We start from the raw sequence: 14665 nt of genomic DNA on the forward strand, positions 1-14665 counted from the left end.
TACGGTTTTTAGAGGCAGTTCTAGTAAATTAATGTTAATCTGTTTTATCGTTTCCAAAGTGTTTTTATAGCCTCTTTAAATCTTCCTAGAGCTATTCTCTGAGCTGTCTCTCTTCATTCGAAAACCACAAATCAAGTGGATGGTATCCTTCACAAGCGACGTTTAGAAAATTCAAGTCGTGGCATGGAGTGGAGCTCTGCAGGGTTAAAAGAGATTATTACACAATACTTTGCTTTTTTCTTTTGCAAGATACAACGAGGCTTAATCCTGCTTTTACTTGGTTAAAGGAGATACCGTGTATTTTGGATCTTTGTCCTGCTGGAACATCCATTGTCTTCAAATTTCAAGTGATGACTGTCGCTGTGTTCTTAGGTTCAAAAGCTTCACGTTGACTCCACCAAGCAGTTCTTGACTTGGTGGGTTATTGTACTCAATCATGTCTCATCTGGAGGGTTTGGCTGCTCTGTTACTGTGCTTCTTTCTTCCACCTAAATGTGTCCAAGTATGCCATCCAACCAAACCAACAAGATTTAAGTCTGCCAAAAACGGAAAGCTGCTGGAACCCCAGTGGAGACGCCAAAATGAACAGACAAGGTGAAGCTTTTAAACCTGGAAGACGGTAACAACTCTCAGATATGATGGTACCATCAGGCAGTGGCGCAACTACACATTATTCAGGTGGATGCGAAACATCGGCGCCCCCCCCCCGGGAAGGAACGTCAGGGTGAAGGAGCGACGCTCACTCGCTCTTCCACCCCTCGAGGTGACGATACATGAAGGGTAAAACTCGCTACATTTACCTCGTTATGTGCACGAAGTGAAGGAGCGTAAGGCGCGCTGAAGTGTACGGGAAAACATCATGGGCTCGCTGCCCCTTACAGACGGGGTTTTGGCGCCCCCTCTGGTGCTGCGCCCCTATGCGTTGCATACCCTGCATACCCACGTTTTGCGCCACTGCCATCAGGGTTTGGTTGAGTCAAGGACTACCTCCAAATGTTCCAACTTTTATCAGATGAACAACCAGACAGTTGAGATTATAACAAATCAGGGAGCTAAACAGCATAAAGATTTGCCAGAAGCATCTAATCTGGATTTAAAACCAATAAATGACGATAATGTGAAGCTTATGCCATGATTCTGACCTAAACCCAATGAAATTTTAGTGACTATTCTTAAAATAATGTGGCAGGTAATTTTTGCTGACTTTCTTCTGATAGGAAGATTCATTGTACAGTTAGCTTTATGCTAGGAGTGATTATCAAACCTAAGGGATTTTCAACCAAATATTAGTGGGTCAGTATATTTGTATTTGAGCTGATATTTATATGTAACTCTGACCATAAAATCCACATCTAATTCAGTCTTGTACATCTAATTGCTGTTGAAATCCTTAAAGTTGTTTCATTTTTGTATGAACACTGAAGCCTGAGAAGAAGAATACTTCAAAAACTACAAACTGTTTATTTCTGCCAGTGATAAATGCGTATAATTTTCTGACCAGAGCTGTAGATGTTTAAAGTGTGGCCAAATGCAGATGACCTATGGGAGGCAAAGCAGACATTTGTGACAAAAAAAGACTCAAGAACAGCAGCAATAGTTGCACGGGATCAAAATAATTAACGGCATTTGCACAATGTGGAGCTTTTGTTCAACACATACGATAAAAAATAAAAAAATAGATATAAAGGAGTTTTATTTTGTATTTTAGACAGCTCTTGTTATTTTGCTTTGACCAATTGTGGGGTGAGGATGAGAGATTTGTCACATTTTTGTATGAAAGGAAAAAGAAGGATCACTCCTGTGCAGGCTTCCCAAAGTGGGCCCTTTAGCAGCTTGTTATTTGATTCCAATGATTACATTCAAACACTTTGTAGCTGTTAATGTCTGTTTTTACAAGCAGCTTTCATATCAGCAGGAGGAAAATGTGCAAACCGAGATGAAACGAATAAAAATCCGACTGATAAAACACGGCCATGACCTGACTCTGAGTAAAAGGACTGAATCCAATAACTCTCTGACATCAGCTCACCATCCACAGTGACATCGCCGTTCCTCCTGATGTGCCGTCGGTTTTATTTCTTTTCAGGCAGAGGGAAACACTAAGGTGAAGACATCATATAGACATCACGATCAATAGAAACCTGGATAGGAGCACGCATAGTTTTTACTTCGCTTTTTCTGCTGTGATTTTTCTACAACTAAACTGGCAGCCACACATCTCTGCCAAGCAAAGGTATCTTTGTTTATTATTTAGAAAATCTCTAGTAGGTATTCACAGTTGTGATGGCAAAAATACCCATATGAAGTCTAAAATTGCTGGTTTAGTCGTCTAGAACATGAATGCCAAAGTACTGGAGATTCACCGTCAACGTAGACTATCGGTAGTTTCAGATTCAGGGTAAAAACGTCTTGCAGCTTGTTGCCTTTGAGCACTAACACACATAGTCACACATACAACCATTCATTTTTTTTGAATATATATAGAGAGATAGATCTGCAGTGATATGGAACAGTGGGAATACCTTCAGGTAAACCTGATGGTATAACGTGAGACACATTTCACAAACTGTTAGTGGTGAAAGTGATTCTCCTCGGTCTATGGATGTACCACTGAAGGCGTTTGCATGATATAAGATTTCTGTACAAGAAAACAGCACACATATAAACATGTGGATATTGAAATAAAAAAATCCTCACGTTGATTGTGATGCTTAAAATGTTATTTCACTTTTTTTTCTTTTTTTTTTTTTTATCTAGAAAGGGAGGCGAAATTCATTTTGGCAGGATGAGGCGGGAGAACCGCCTGTAACGTGTTGTGTTCCTGCACTACACAGTAGTTTCATTCTTCCAGGGGCCGGTGCGTATATTCCCTGTGCTGTCTGAGGTGTACAGAAGTCCTTCATGCATGCCTCCCTTTAAAATCCCATTCTGACTGGGCGGGTTCTGGGGGCATGATTGTCTGCGCGGAGCATGCATCTCCAGATGGTGATGCGTTACCACGGGTTCCTCCTCGGCTACTTTGCTGCAGCCGCACAGGAAGACGCCCGTGTCCCCCGATTCTGCCGGACACAGAGAAGGGAAAAGGTCTGCCTTGGAGCAGCAGATATGCCTGTGGCATGGGTTATGGCACGCCAGAGACTCATGCAGGGTGGCTGCAGTAGCGTGGCATGTGTGATGCCCGTCGTGGTGGCCTTCGTGGGCCAGGTGCGGACAGATGTGGGCGTGCCGCTCACGTGTGCTGTGGGGGCTGTCAGTGTGTGAGCTGTGCATGCTGCCTCCGTCGGCACTAGAGGGGATGTGGTAGGCGTACTCTCTGTCGCTCCCCGCCGCGCAGGCAGACGCCCCGGCTTTGCGTCCAAACTGACGACTTTTAGTCCTGGTGCTGCTTTTGAGGCAGGGGTGCAGCTGGATCCCTGGTTCAGAGTGCAGCAGCACGTGAGTGGCCGTGGGCTCCTCCTCCAACAGCTGCTGGCTGTGCAGGGCGGCGCAGCACGGAGTCACCGGCGCCAGACAAGTAACGTGATTCTGCGAGGACGGAAGAGCGGCGTGTTTACAGTGAGCCACCCCGCTGTGACTGCAGCTCAGCAGCGCCTTCGCCTGACACGGCGAGTCGTGGTGGCAGTGGCTGTGACCGTGACCACCGTGCCCCGGGGTGTCTCCGTTCACGTTCACTTTGGGCCGCGCCTGAGCAGAGCCCTGCATGCCGGAGCAGGCGTTGGCACGTCGTCCGGGACAGCAAGAACACCAACAGTGCCAGACGTCGTCACGCTTGGCACAGTGATGGATGAGGATGAAGAGGCCGAGGGTGACGGAGAAGGCACCGTAAAGGCAGCTGAAGATCATGTCTAGGAAGTGTCCCTGCGACACAGCCAACGCACCAAAGGTCCATGTGGCTAGGAAGAGGAACAGGGTGAAGGCCGCAGTTCGTAGCTGGGCTTTGAAGGAGTGCTCATTGGCCAGCAGTGCAGGGTTGATGGGGATGCCGGGGCAGCCAGCGGGGCAGCTGCTGCCACCAGACGGGGCCGCCAGCGCTCCGGGCTCGGCTCCCTGGTGACAGTGAGTCGGCACGTCGGCGGCGGCCAGGCTCTGATGCTCCTCTGTCAGCTGCTTGAGCTCGTACTTCTTCTCGGGATGCCGCCGGAGCTGAAGGAAGGTGCATAGGAAGTAGATGCACGTCACCAGCACGATGAAGGCCACGGGGCCAAAGAAGGCTCCCAGGCTGGGCTCCCATGCCATCCAGCAGCTGCAACACAAACCAGCCACGCTTAGTCATTGGATTCACATTAGAAATTCATAACTTTCAAGGTCTTCACATCTAGAACTCACTATGGCGTCTGCTCTCCGCTTCCATAGTTGTCTATATTAACAGCTGCTGTGACACCGCAGATGATGAGCGGCACTCCACCACTGACCAAATAAAATCTGTGATGTGGCAGAGGAAGACACAAAACCACACAGTGTCAGATAGGACAGAATCAGACTACATTTTTATATCGTTTCAGCAGTGAACTAAGAGGAAAACGTCTCATAAATATCAATTAGCATGTTTCCTCTAATCCACACAAAAATTTGGTTCCCAAATATCTCAACATCAGTAAAGAAGAGATCTGACTCGTTTCCTCCGTTCTTAGCTGGTTTTGATCATCGTCTAGTTGGAACAAATCCAGATGAAAGAAAATAGGAAAATATTATTCATCTCTACAGAACAATAATCCCAAACCAAAACTGGCCTTGGGATGGATAAAGCAGACTGAAGGAGGATTCCTGAACAGCATTCCACATATCCTGACTTTCACCGCTCTGGTTTCACCTTTATACCTTTATTTTTTTTTAAAACCTACGAGAGGCATAGACAGTTATCCAGAGAAAAGTATACCAGAAGATTATCGATGACCGCAAAAAGAAAGAAGACCCACAAAACAGACAGACATGCACCGACATATGAATGGATGTAAAGCTGGAACTGCTTTCAGACTTCAGAATGACGCCGTGAGTGAAGATCTTGGCTGACCTTGAAGTAAGACTGAATTGAGTCAGTGTGAGAGTATTCCCACAGTTTGACTGACATAGAATGACACGTGGGGTCAGGCATGAAAACCCGTTTCTGTACGTTGTTTGTCCCAAACCTGTCAATCTAAAAAAATCAAAAAATACAAAAAGAAAAGGATCGTTTCTGTTCACCGTTTCAGCATGTCAGCGTGTTGGTGATTACACCCTTGGGGCGCAATCACGCCTACTATTTGTTTTCTTCACTGCAAACCAAAGTGCAAAGCGTGCTACATAAACAAATCTGCTTCCTGTCCATCTGAACATGATGGAGCTGCAAGTCGTGGTTTTACGTGTTGCATATAGAACGTCCTTGATTTAAGCTCATATACGTTTCCTTTTTCTACAAACACAGCAGGTTTTGTGAAAGATGAACAAAGAAGCGAAACCCTACGAGGACATTTGTAGTCAGAGCAGCGATTCAAACTATCCGGTCAACATCTACTCCAGAGGCGATGAGCACTTGACGTACAAATGGAGCCGTCTTTGAGACGTTTGTGGACCCAAGAGGCTCGTTCAGCAACTTCAGGATGTGTTGTCAATAGAAACAAAGAAAATGTCATTGTATTGCATTAATACAGTCAAAGCACAATAAGCCCAGTGGGTCTGACATGACAGATGGTAAATAATGACACCTTTAATGCAAAGTTGACCCTTTTAAAGCACAATTGCATTAAAAGTGTCATTATTTACCAAATTCAGTGGAGGTACATAAAAGTAAATGAATATACTTTTCAGCATGCAGGCTTATCTATTTAACAACTTTTTAAAATCCCTCAGAAGTTGAATTTCAACAATTGTCAATTATATTTTTAAACGTAATAAGAAACACTTGAACTGTTTGTAATGAATCTGTGTAATGGCTCGTTCACACCAAATGCGTTCTGTGTGCCAGGAGCATCCGGCTTACTCTCAAAGTCTGCAAGAAGGCAGAAGAAGGGTGAGTTTCGCACATGTAGCGTGGCGCGATTCAAAGCGTTTGGAGAGTTTTGAGCGTTTGACGCGTCCAACAACAAAAAACAACGGCTACAACAATTCTAACGCATGTGGCGTGGCCTCGACGCGCCTCTTTGGATGTAAACTAGAAGCGTCTGATGCGCGAAACGCGCGGTGTAATACAATATGTCAGGTGTCTGCAGTCAAAGTGCAAATACGTCGAACTCGAAGCATCGGATGGATTTTTGATGCGTGTGATGCGCTTGGTGTGAACGCACCATAACAGCAACAATCTGAACTGAATTACTGAAACAAACTGATGTTTATTTGTGCCAAACTAGTTAGTTCTCTAATATAGTAACTATTCATTTTGTGATAAGTTAAATAAGTAATAAAAGAAAAGCCTGGACCACAGAGGAGACATGAATAAATAAATAACTCGGCACAGAGCATCACAGGAAGTGAGACCCTATGATTTCATTACAGACACAGAACTCACCCCCTCCTCTCTACTGTCCTTGTCCTCTTTCTCTGCACTGTCATCCACTTTCCAACATAACACTCTGCTATTTCCTCCTGCGTCCTGTTTAATCACAGCCTCCGCCACCCTACCCTAACCTTTCGACCGATCCATCTTCATCCCAGGTTTCCTCCCTTCTGCTTCTTTCTGCCGTCTCTCTCCTTCTCTAACAATCTTTCCTTCATCACGCTGAAGCCCAAAAATTCAATTACAATCAAGATGTTTGTCTGAGCTGGTCATTGAGGGGTTGAGGGTGTGAGGCTGTCTGCATTAGCGGCCTGTCACTGTTTCTGAGTGGAGCCGCACCCCGGGGGACGCTCCTCCAACAGAAAGCCATTTACGCAGCCGTCAGGCAGATAAGCATAAATGAGGGGAACGTGTGGACGTTAAAGCGCCATGTGCTCTCAAACCCTCATTCTCCAACGTCCCCTAAAGGAATGCCAGCTTGGAACAGGCGTGAAGCAGACGTGGCAAAAACATGCGACCGAGCCAGTCGGCTTGCTGCTTTGGTTTTGTCCACAAAGCTGCTGAGTGATTTTAAAAGTCTTGCAAGATACAGAAACTGTTTTGCATGAACATCTAAACACACACTGCTCTGCATTACATGCACACATTCTTTTATTTTGGCAATTCCAGTAAAAAAAAAAAAGCTGTTAAAAGAGAACTTTGCTTTTAACTGAGCTCAGAGGCAGCAGGCATCTGATATAAATAGACCCTGAAGTGGCTTTTAGTCGGCATCTACACAGCGACTCCCCTCTCATCCTTGTTCCTCTGCCCATGTACCGTCCTCTGCTTTGTGACGGGGCCTTGTCCTCTCTCTGGACCTCATCCAGGACTTACATAGAACAGCTGGGGACAAGTGACGGTCAGAACCAGCACAGAACATTTCCTCGTGGATGAAATAGGACTCCATGTATTCAGGCTCTTTAAAGGTTTACACTAAATGCTGCTTCGTGTGAAACATGATCAGACATATTTAAACAGAAGGGTTCTTTATACACATCAACCAATATGCAAAACCAGAACATTTTGAGCTTTATGGCGTTGAATCCAAATATTCACTGTTTAAAAAGACAAATAACCTTTTTATGTTTGGGTTGAGTGAACATGCCTGAACACGTCATATTTATCTGATCAAATAATGACTTTAATCTTTCTTTTAAGTTCTTTTCAATTTCTCCAGAGTTTTGGGAAGACGCATCTTGATCAGGATCAGCGGACATGTGGAAAAGATTCACAAAAATCATCATTTCGACTCATTTGTGGTTTTCCAGGCCACTCAGATCCAGTATTTTTGATCATTTCCTCAATTTGACAACTAATGACTCAAAGTTACTTTATATTTTATAAAACATATTATCTACCAAAAACTGTTTTTGCACTAAACTCCAATGAATCATATCTACCATCACAGAGTCTCTCTTGGTTTGGTCAGATGTCCTCATTTCCAAAGATCCAACTGGGCCAAATGGAGAACCGACATTAAGAAAAGTCAAAATAAGATTCTTTAAAAACTAATATGCAAATAAATAAAATCATATGTGACATTTTCATTATTTTTATGGATTCTTATCTCCATAATTGATGAAAAAACCTAAAAAAAAACCATGAAAAACCTACAGAGGAATCAGACGCTCATAGATGCAGGATGACAGAAAAAAAAAAGCATTAAAAAATGACAAAGGGGTAAAACTGATGCAGAATCCTAAAACTCAGCTATTCTCACCCAAAACTAAATTTGCATGAGAATTGGATATGAAACCAAAATAAAATCTCAGTTTTACCAAATTTGCATATTGTCACGTCAACAAAACACAAAATATTTTTGGTAAACTGACGGAACAAAAAAAAATGCATCCAGTTCTTTCTGGTCCAAACTAGGATCGTTTCCATCAGCACAACCAAAACTGTCTAGGTGTATTCCCTGTTGCAGAGCTGAAATTGGTAAATAAATATTGAGTTTGAAAAGATCTTTACAGCAGGAAAAGTTAGATTTTTCTTTTGTTTGTTTGTCTGAATTGAACATCGTCAGGTTTAGGTACTGAGCAGGATGACTGAGCGTCTCTGAGGTCCTGAGGAGTCTAAAAGTTTTATATCTCTATTTTCTGTAGGGATTATTGAGAATCATGATCCATCAAGATTGTAGACTTTTTAAATATCTCCTTTTATAAACTGGAAGGGCGACTGATGTGGTAAAATTAATTTTACAGTCTTGCTTTGAACTCATTATTTCTGAGCTGCAGCTGATTAATCTTTTTATTTATTTACATGATAGACACACCATTCTGATAATCTAACCTCCTGGAAATAAAAGAATTCATAATGTTTTTATCCAGATTTTGAAGAAAGATCCACAGTACTAGAAATTTAAGCAAAATTATGAATAAACTTTATGTGTATTTATTTAATTTCCCTTAAGGTTTATGACATGCTGAGTCTTCATCTCTAGTTTTGCATTTTGGGGACCAAAACTAATGACTTTTCTGTCTCTTGCTTTAAGTTTGGGGACATTTTTAACTCATTAGTCATGTAGAAACACAAATATAAAGTTGTGTGTTTAAGGTATGCACACCATAAGACACATTGCAACAGTTGATGATCTCAGCTGTGGAGCCCATGCAGATATTGAGCAAAACATTTGCCAGGAAGTTTTGTTCAAATTTCTGTTTGCCGAATGACACATTAAGGTCCCTGTTTGAAAAACAAAGTGACTAAACACATAATTTTCTAAGAAAATAAGGACGATACCAGCTTCCTTTACGATATATTCTAAAGAACTATTAAGTCAGCTTTGGTTGAGGCGTTGAGCCACTTTCTTCTGCTGTAGCTTAAAAGTAGCTTTTGATATTTACGTCCAGTGCAAATCCAGAGATATTGTTATATATTCACACAGTAACATGGTACATTTCTCTGTTTACCAATATAATTACAGACAACTAGAAATAGAAGAACTTTGGGGGCATTTAACTGAAGAAATCCTCCTCTTAATGAGGAATGACTCACACACAGCCGACTACATGCCAATCAGTTGATACATTAACAAAAGTATTTAAACACAGAGTGGCCTACTTCTGATAACAGTCACTGTGATTGTGGACTGAATATGTGATCAAAGGCTGTCAGGCAGAGGAAACAGGAAAAGAGGTGGATGAGGAGGGATGAGGCGGTTGTTAGGAGAGGAGTGAGAAATAGATTTGTCTCCAGCTGTTAAGTCTCATTGCATGAGTCGGTCTGACGGCGAGCATTACAGTCAATCACTGAGGATCAGCTATCCTACTGCAGCACACAATCCCTCCGCCTGCCCCCAGACAAACGATCTCTCTTTGCAGGCAGAGGAGGAAGGGGGAGCCTCTGGATCGTTCGCCATTAAAACCCTCGTTCATGCAGGCGTCTGGGAATTTACTGTGCAAGAAACGCAACGCGGGTCAGCGGGAAACTAGATTTTGAGACTTTTCAGGAATAGATCCCTGAGTGGATTCGGGGTTTGATAATGGTTCAGATAATTTCTTTGTATTTATTTTTATAGGTGTTTGTGGTAAAAACCTACACAAAGGCACACAGACAATTGGGCTGAAGTCGGTGCCGTTGTGTGAAGTTCAGCACTTTCTGTACTTGGGAGCAAATATGTTTGAGCCTAAAGTCAAAATAAGTGAGAAAGTTTTACTAGCACAAATCTGGAGTTCAAAAGTTCATCACTTTCCCAGCACAAAGTACATCAGGTCTCCTGATCTTCATCTTCTCCTTTTATCTTTAATTTCAAATGATGCTGCAGCGGTTTGAGGTTCAAACTTTTCCCTGTTGCTTTTTGCTTTGCCAGTAACTGAATTCACTCTGAATGTTACGTTTCACATAAAGGTGCCCTGATGTTCATCTGCCTAGAGTTTTAGGATTTATTAGCATTCAAACATTTTTAAAGTTGGTAGCATAAATTTGTCAGTATGTCAACTATTAGTGGTTGAAACCTGGAATGTACGGTTTAAGACTGAAACAGTTTTTTGAATGCTAACCTGAAGCTAATCTGCTCTTTTATTGTCTGGCTGAATCATGGTTCATTTTGTCAGATTAAGGAAATTTGGAAAAATTCTGCTTCTTTAATTTCACTAGATGTCATGAGTCCTTTAAATGTTTTTAGTGTGCTAAGGATATTTTATTTGACACCTGCATGTACGCTGCAGATAGATCAGAGTTAACATAAAACCTATGCAGAGCAACTGTTTCACATGCCATAATTATTGTGTATGAACTGAGAAAACTGACATCTAAAAATATTAGAACTGACTCAAGAGTAGGAACAGTTTCACAAAACAATGTTGACATTTAGGTGCAGGAATTAGTCTCTCATTTTCTAAATATCATCTGTACTTTGTGAGTCATTTGTTGGCGAAAAGGAACGAGGGTGGAACGTTTCTGAAAAAAAGTTAAGAGCCTTTAGACTCAAACACAGCCTCTAAGTTGCTTCTCTTATTGTTTTATTATTCCCTTAATATTCTTGTTTTTTGTGTACTTTGTTCTGTTATGATACTATAATCTTTCTCATTCTCACTCATGTCAGAAATGATTTCAATTCAATCTCTTCTTGTGTTGCTCATAAAGGCTAAAAAGTTAGAAAACGATGTGGGAGCAGCTTGAGAATAAAATGTTTGCCTTTTTGGTAATTTGGAAGTTTTATTTTATATTTTTAATTTTGAACAGAAAACTAAACTGTTAACTGAGATATGTGAAATCTTTTAAGAATCCTGCTCTAGTTTTTACCCATATTTGTCATATTTGCCAATTATTTGTTACTGTGTTTGTAATTTTTCTTTTCCTCTCTGGTAAATGAGATCTTTGATTTTAAAGCAACAACCAGTTGGGATCAAATCCTGACAGAAACTTTACTTCAAAATTCATCAGGCCACGCACATTTTTTGTTGCTTTAGTTTTTTTTAGACGTGAAAATCCGCCATTAATCTATTTTCTTTACATGCCAAATCTTTGCTTATTTCTATTGGTGGGTTACAGCTTTGGTATTTTTCCAGTCTGTCCCAGAACAGACACACAAACATTCAAACATGCAAACTCTACCCAAGCACAGACTTTAACCCAGGACCTTGTTGCTGTGAGTCATTGGACTATTCTTGAAGTTCAAAGGTCAGTAAAGGCTGAATACAATTTACTAAGCTAATTTGAGATATGTCACAGTACAGAACATGGTACAGTGTTTTTTCCCCCAGTTTGCATCTGTTTATCTACCTTTGTTTAAATAAATTGTAGATTTGCATCAGAGTTCACAGAATAGCTTCTCACTGCAGAAGGACCTCTGGATGGGTCCAACAGCTAATCCTCTTAAATGTTTGTCAAATCTTTGTAAAGAAAAAATCGCAAGCTTGCAACTACAAAAATTATTTTGCAGGAAAAAACCTAACCTATAGTAATAGTTTTAAGTTCTAAGCGCCACTGAATTCCAAGATTATGCCAGAATAGTCAGAGAATTGTGGGATTGAAGTTCTTATAGTAGTGAGAGTAAGAAGCTTCTCCGTCAGGCTTTTTAATTAAAATGCTTCAGTTAAACTTAATAAACTTCACAGGAAACCAGAAAATGTAACAAAGCTTCCCAATACCCAGCAAAAAGCTTTATTGATCAGTGCTTAGTGGCATTTAAAGGAGGTTTAGTTTATCTTCATGCTGTATTCTGAAGGCGGTGAGTGTTACATAACCTGCAGTTTGTGTCTCGAATGTCGGCTTCTGTAACTGATTAAAACGTCTTTTCTGGATTTTAATTTATTGTTGTACAACAGCTGAATTTTCACATCAAGAAAATGATCACTAAAAAAAACTCCAAAGTGAGACCAGAGTGGTATGAAGAGGAAAATCTGACAGCTATGTCGAGCTGCAGAAGTCACTGTCTTCACAAGAACGCAAACCAGCTGCATGTGTCTCTGCAGATAAACTGTTCAATAACTCGTCCTATTAAAGCCGTCGCTGCCCTCGAAACAAAACAAAAGATGGGAAACACATGAGAAAGACGAGAAGAGTAAATAAAGAAACCCAAAAACCAAAATCAGCGGCAATGCGCAGTCAAAAGAAGGAAAGGGAAACTGTTGAATACATCCAATTTTACACGCAAATGTTTCCATGTCTATTCCATCTGCAAAAAGAAATAGAATCAAGGCGTGCGTAAGAGATGCCAGTTGTTACAATCTTTTTTAAAAAGAAAAGATGAAACCAGCCTAATTTAAACCTCTGACATCAAAGATCTGGCATCCTCCCGTATGAGCCATCATCCACCTGTCATGTTGAGAGAGCTTTCCGAGACATCCAGATAAAACACCTGCAGATAAAATTAGATAAAAGGTGGACTCCTGTGTGCCAAGGATTTAAAAATACCTCAAATTAATAAGTTATTCCACAGGAAAGAAAACTACCTGTGAATTTGAGACGATCAGCAATTTATTTCATGAAGAAAATAAGAACGGTGATACGACTTACAAGGTTTTAGATCGTCAGACTACTTTTTCATCTGACAAATCACATTTTATTTGTATAGCATATTTCAGCAGCAAGGCATTTCAAAATGCTTCACATAACTAAAAACAGAAACACAGAGTCATGAAACATTAACATTGATAACAGTAAGAAAGAGAAAGAAAATAATAATTAATAAATACATAAAAAATAAAGATAAAAACATTAAAACCCCTGTCCCTAGCATCTGAGGGGAGGAAGTGACAATATAAATAAATTTAAATGCAGTTTTGAAATGATGATGTCATTTGTTCAACCACATTATTTTGAAAGCTTTCTTCAGCACCGGTAGGACTGAGCGGATCATCATGGCTGACCTTCCCTTCACCCAGAGCAGCTCAGAAATCACAGGTTGATGTTTTGGACAAACAGGGAAAAAAAAAAAAAAAAAAACCTCAGTCAATATCCCAAAGTAATTGATCAATTACGCCTCCAAGGAAAAAACTATCACTAATTTAAAATATTAAACAAGTCAGTATTGTATGGTAAATAATTTCTGGAAGAGGTTTTCATGTTTAACCTTTCAAGCTGAGGTGAAGTTTGTGTTTTCACTAATCTTGGTCTGCATCACCGCTGCCTCTGGCGCCGACGCAAACAGGATTAAATGCTTACTTCTTTAAATACATCAAACGTTTCTCCAAACATGAATTATTGTTTCATCTGACATTTCAAGGACAATGTTAGTATGATCTCAGCTCAAATAAAAGCAAATGTATACCAGACAACTTTGGTTTTTCAGCATACAGCATATCTTTACCAGATGGTCAATACAACCATGTTGTTGAGATGGAAATGATGAATTCTCATATCTACAGTCTATGTTGGGAATATATCTATAGCAAAAACACTAATTCTGTTTTTTAGACCATTTGTCTGCTTATTAGTTTATCATAAGTCACACTGTCATTAGTATTAGGAAAACACGTGATGATTATGTTGCACTGCTGCAGAGAAGTGGAGGCAGAAGCAGTTTGCATTCATATTGTAGGCGGTGATGCAGGCTGCAGCATCGGCTTTGGGATGGACACAGGAATCAGGCCACCTACATATAAAAACGACACAGCAGGTCATCCTCACTCTCCACTGGCATGCAGTCACAACAAGGTGACTCTCCAAGTAAAACGGTGCAGAAAATGACCAACAATTCACAGGCGTTACCAGGCAAGTACCTGAACAAACCGCCGCCTCCTCACCCTAACCCTAACCCAGCATGCAAGGCTAACGTCAAACCCAGTGGGAACACATCCATCTTGGATCAAATAAAGATTACACATTGCCCCGGGGTCTGAGTGTGTACATGACCAGTTGTTTGTTGCCTCTACCACGTTGTCTGTCCATCATCCACTGCTGGAAATAGGCAGCATCTCACCGTCTATTCATTTTTAACAAAGTTAAATACTCACAAGCAAAAATAATGGATGTCTTCTATCTGTGTTTCAACTCATTTGAATGATTCCTTCACCAATGCTTGTACAAAAAAATAGAAACTTGAACAGGAATTGCCTGGAAACGGCAACACATGTCTCACCTTGAAGTCATTACAGTCAAAGATGAAATAGGAAAGTTGTGCACTGAATCAGTTTGACCTTCAAAGACCTACACAGCACAAGCAGCAAAAGCTGGAAGAAAGATGAAAAGAACTGGTATCTCCCCCCCCCC

The 14665-nt window shown here is 41.1% G+C and overlaps 1 protein-coding gene across 1 annotated transcript in view; it reads right to left on the bottom strand.

Annotated features, from left to right (window-relative positions):
* Positions 1-1441: 1441 nt before the first annotated feature.
* adgra1b (adhesion G protein-coupled receptor A1b) overlaps positions 1442-14665 on the bottom strand; it is a 186124-nt gene continuing 172900 nt past the window's right edge. Inside the window, exons 18-19 of the mRNA XM_008429975.2 lie at positions 4327-4422; positions 1442-4243 (exon numbers count right to left, since the gene is read on the bottom strand). Of these exons, the coding sequence (XP_008428197.1) occupies positions 2827-4243; positions 4327-4422 (1513 nt within the window). The 3' untranslated portion in view covers positions 1442-2826. The remainder of the gene's footprint in view (positions 4244-4326; positions 4423-14665) is intronic.

This window comes from Poecilia reticulata, linkage group LG15 (genome assembly GCF_000633615.1).
Source record: "Poecilia reticulata strain Guanapo linkage group LG15, Guppy_female_1.0+MT, whole genome shotgun sequence".
Taxonomy (NCBI): domain Eukaryota; kingdom Metazoa; phylum Chordata; class Actinopteri; order Cyprinodontiformes; family Poeciliidae; genus Poecilia; species Poecilia reticulata.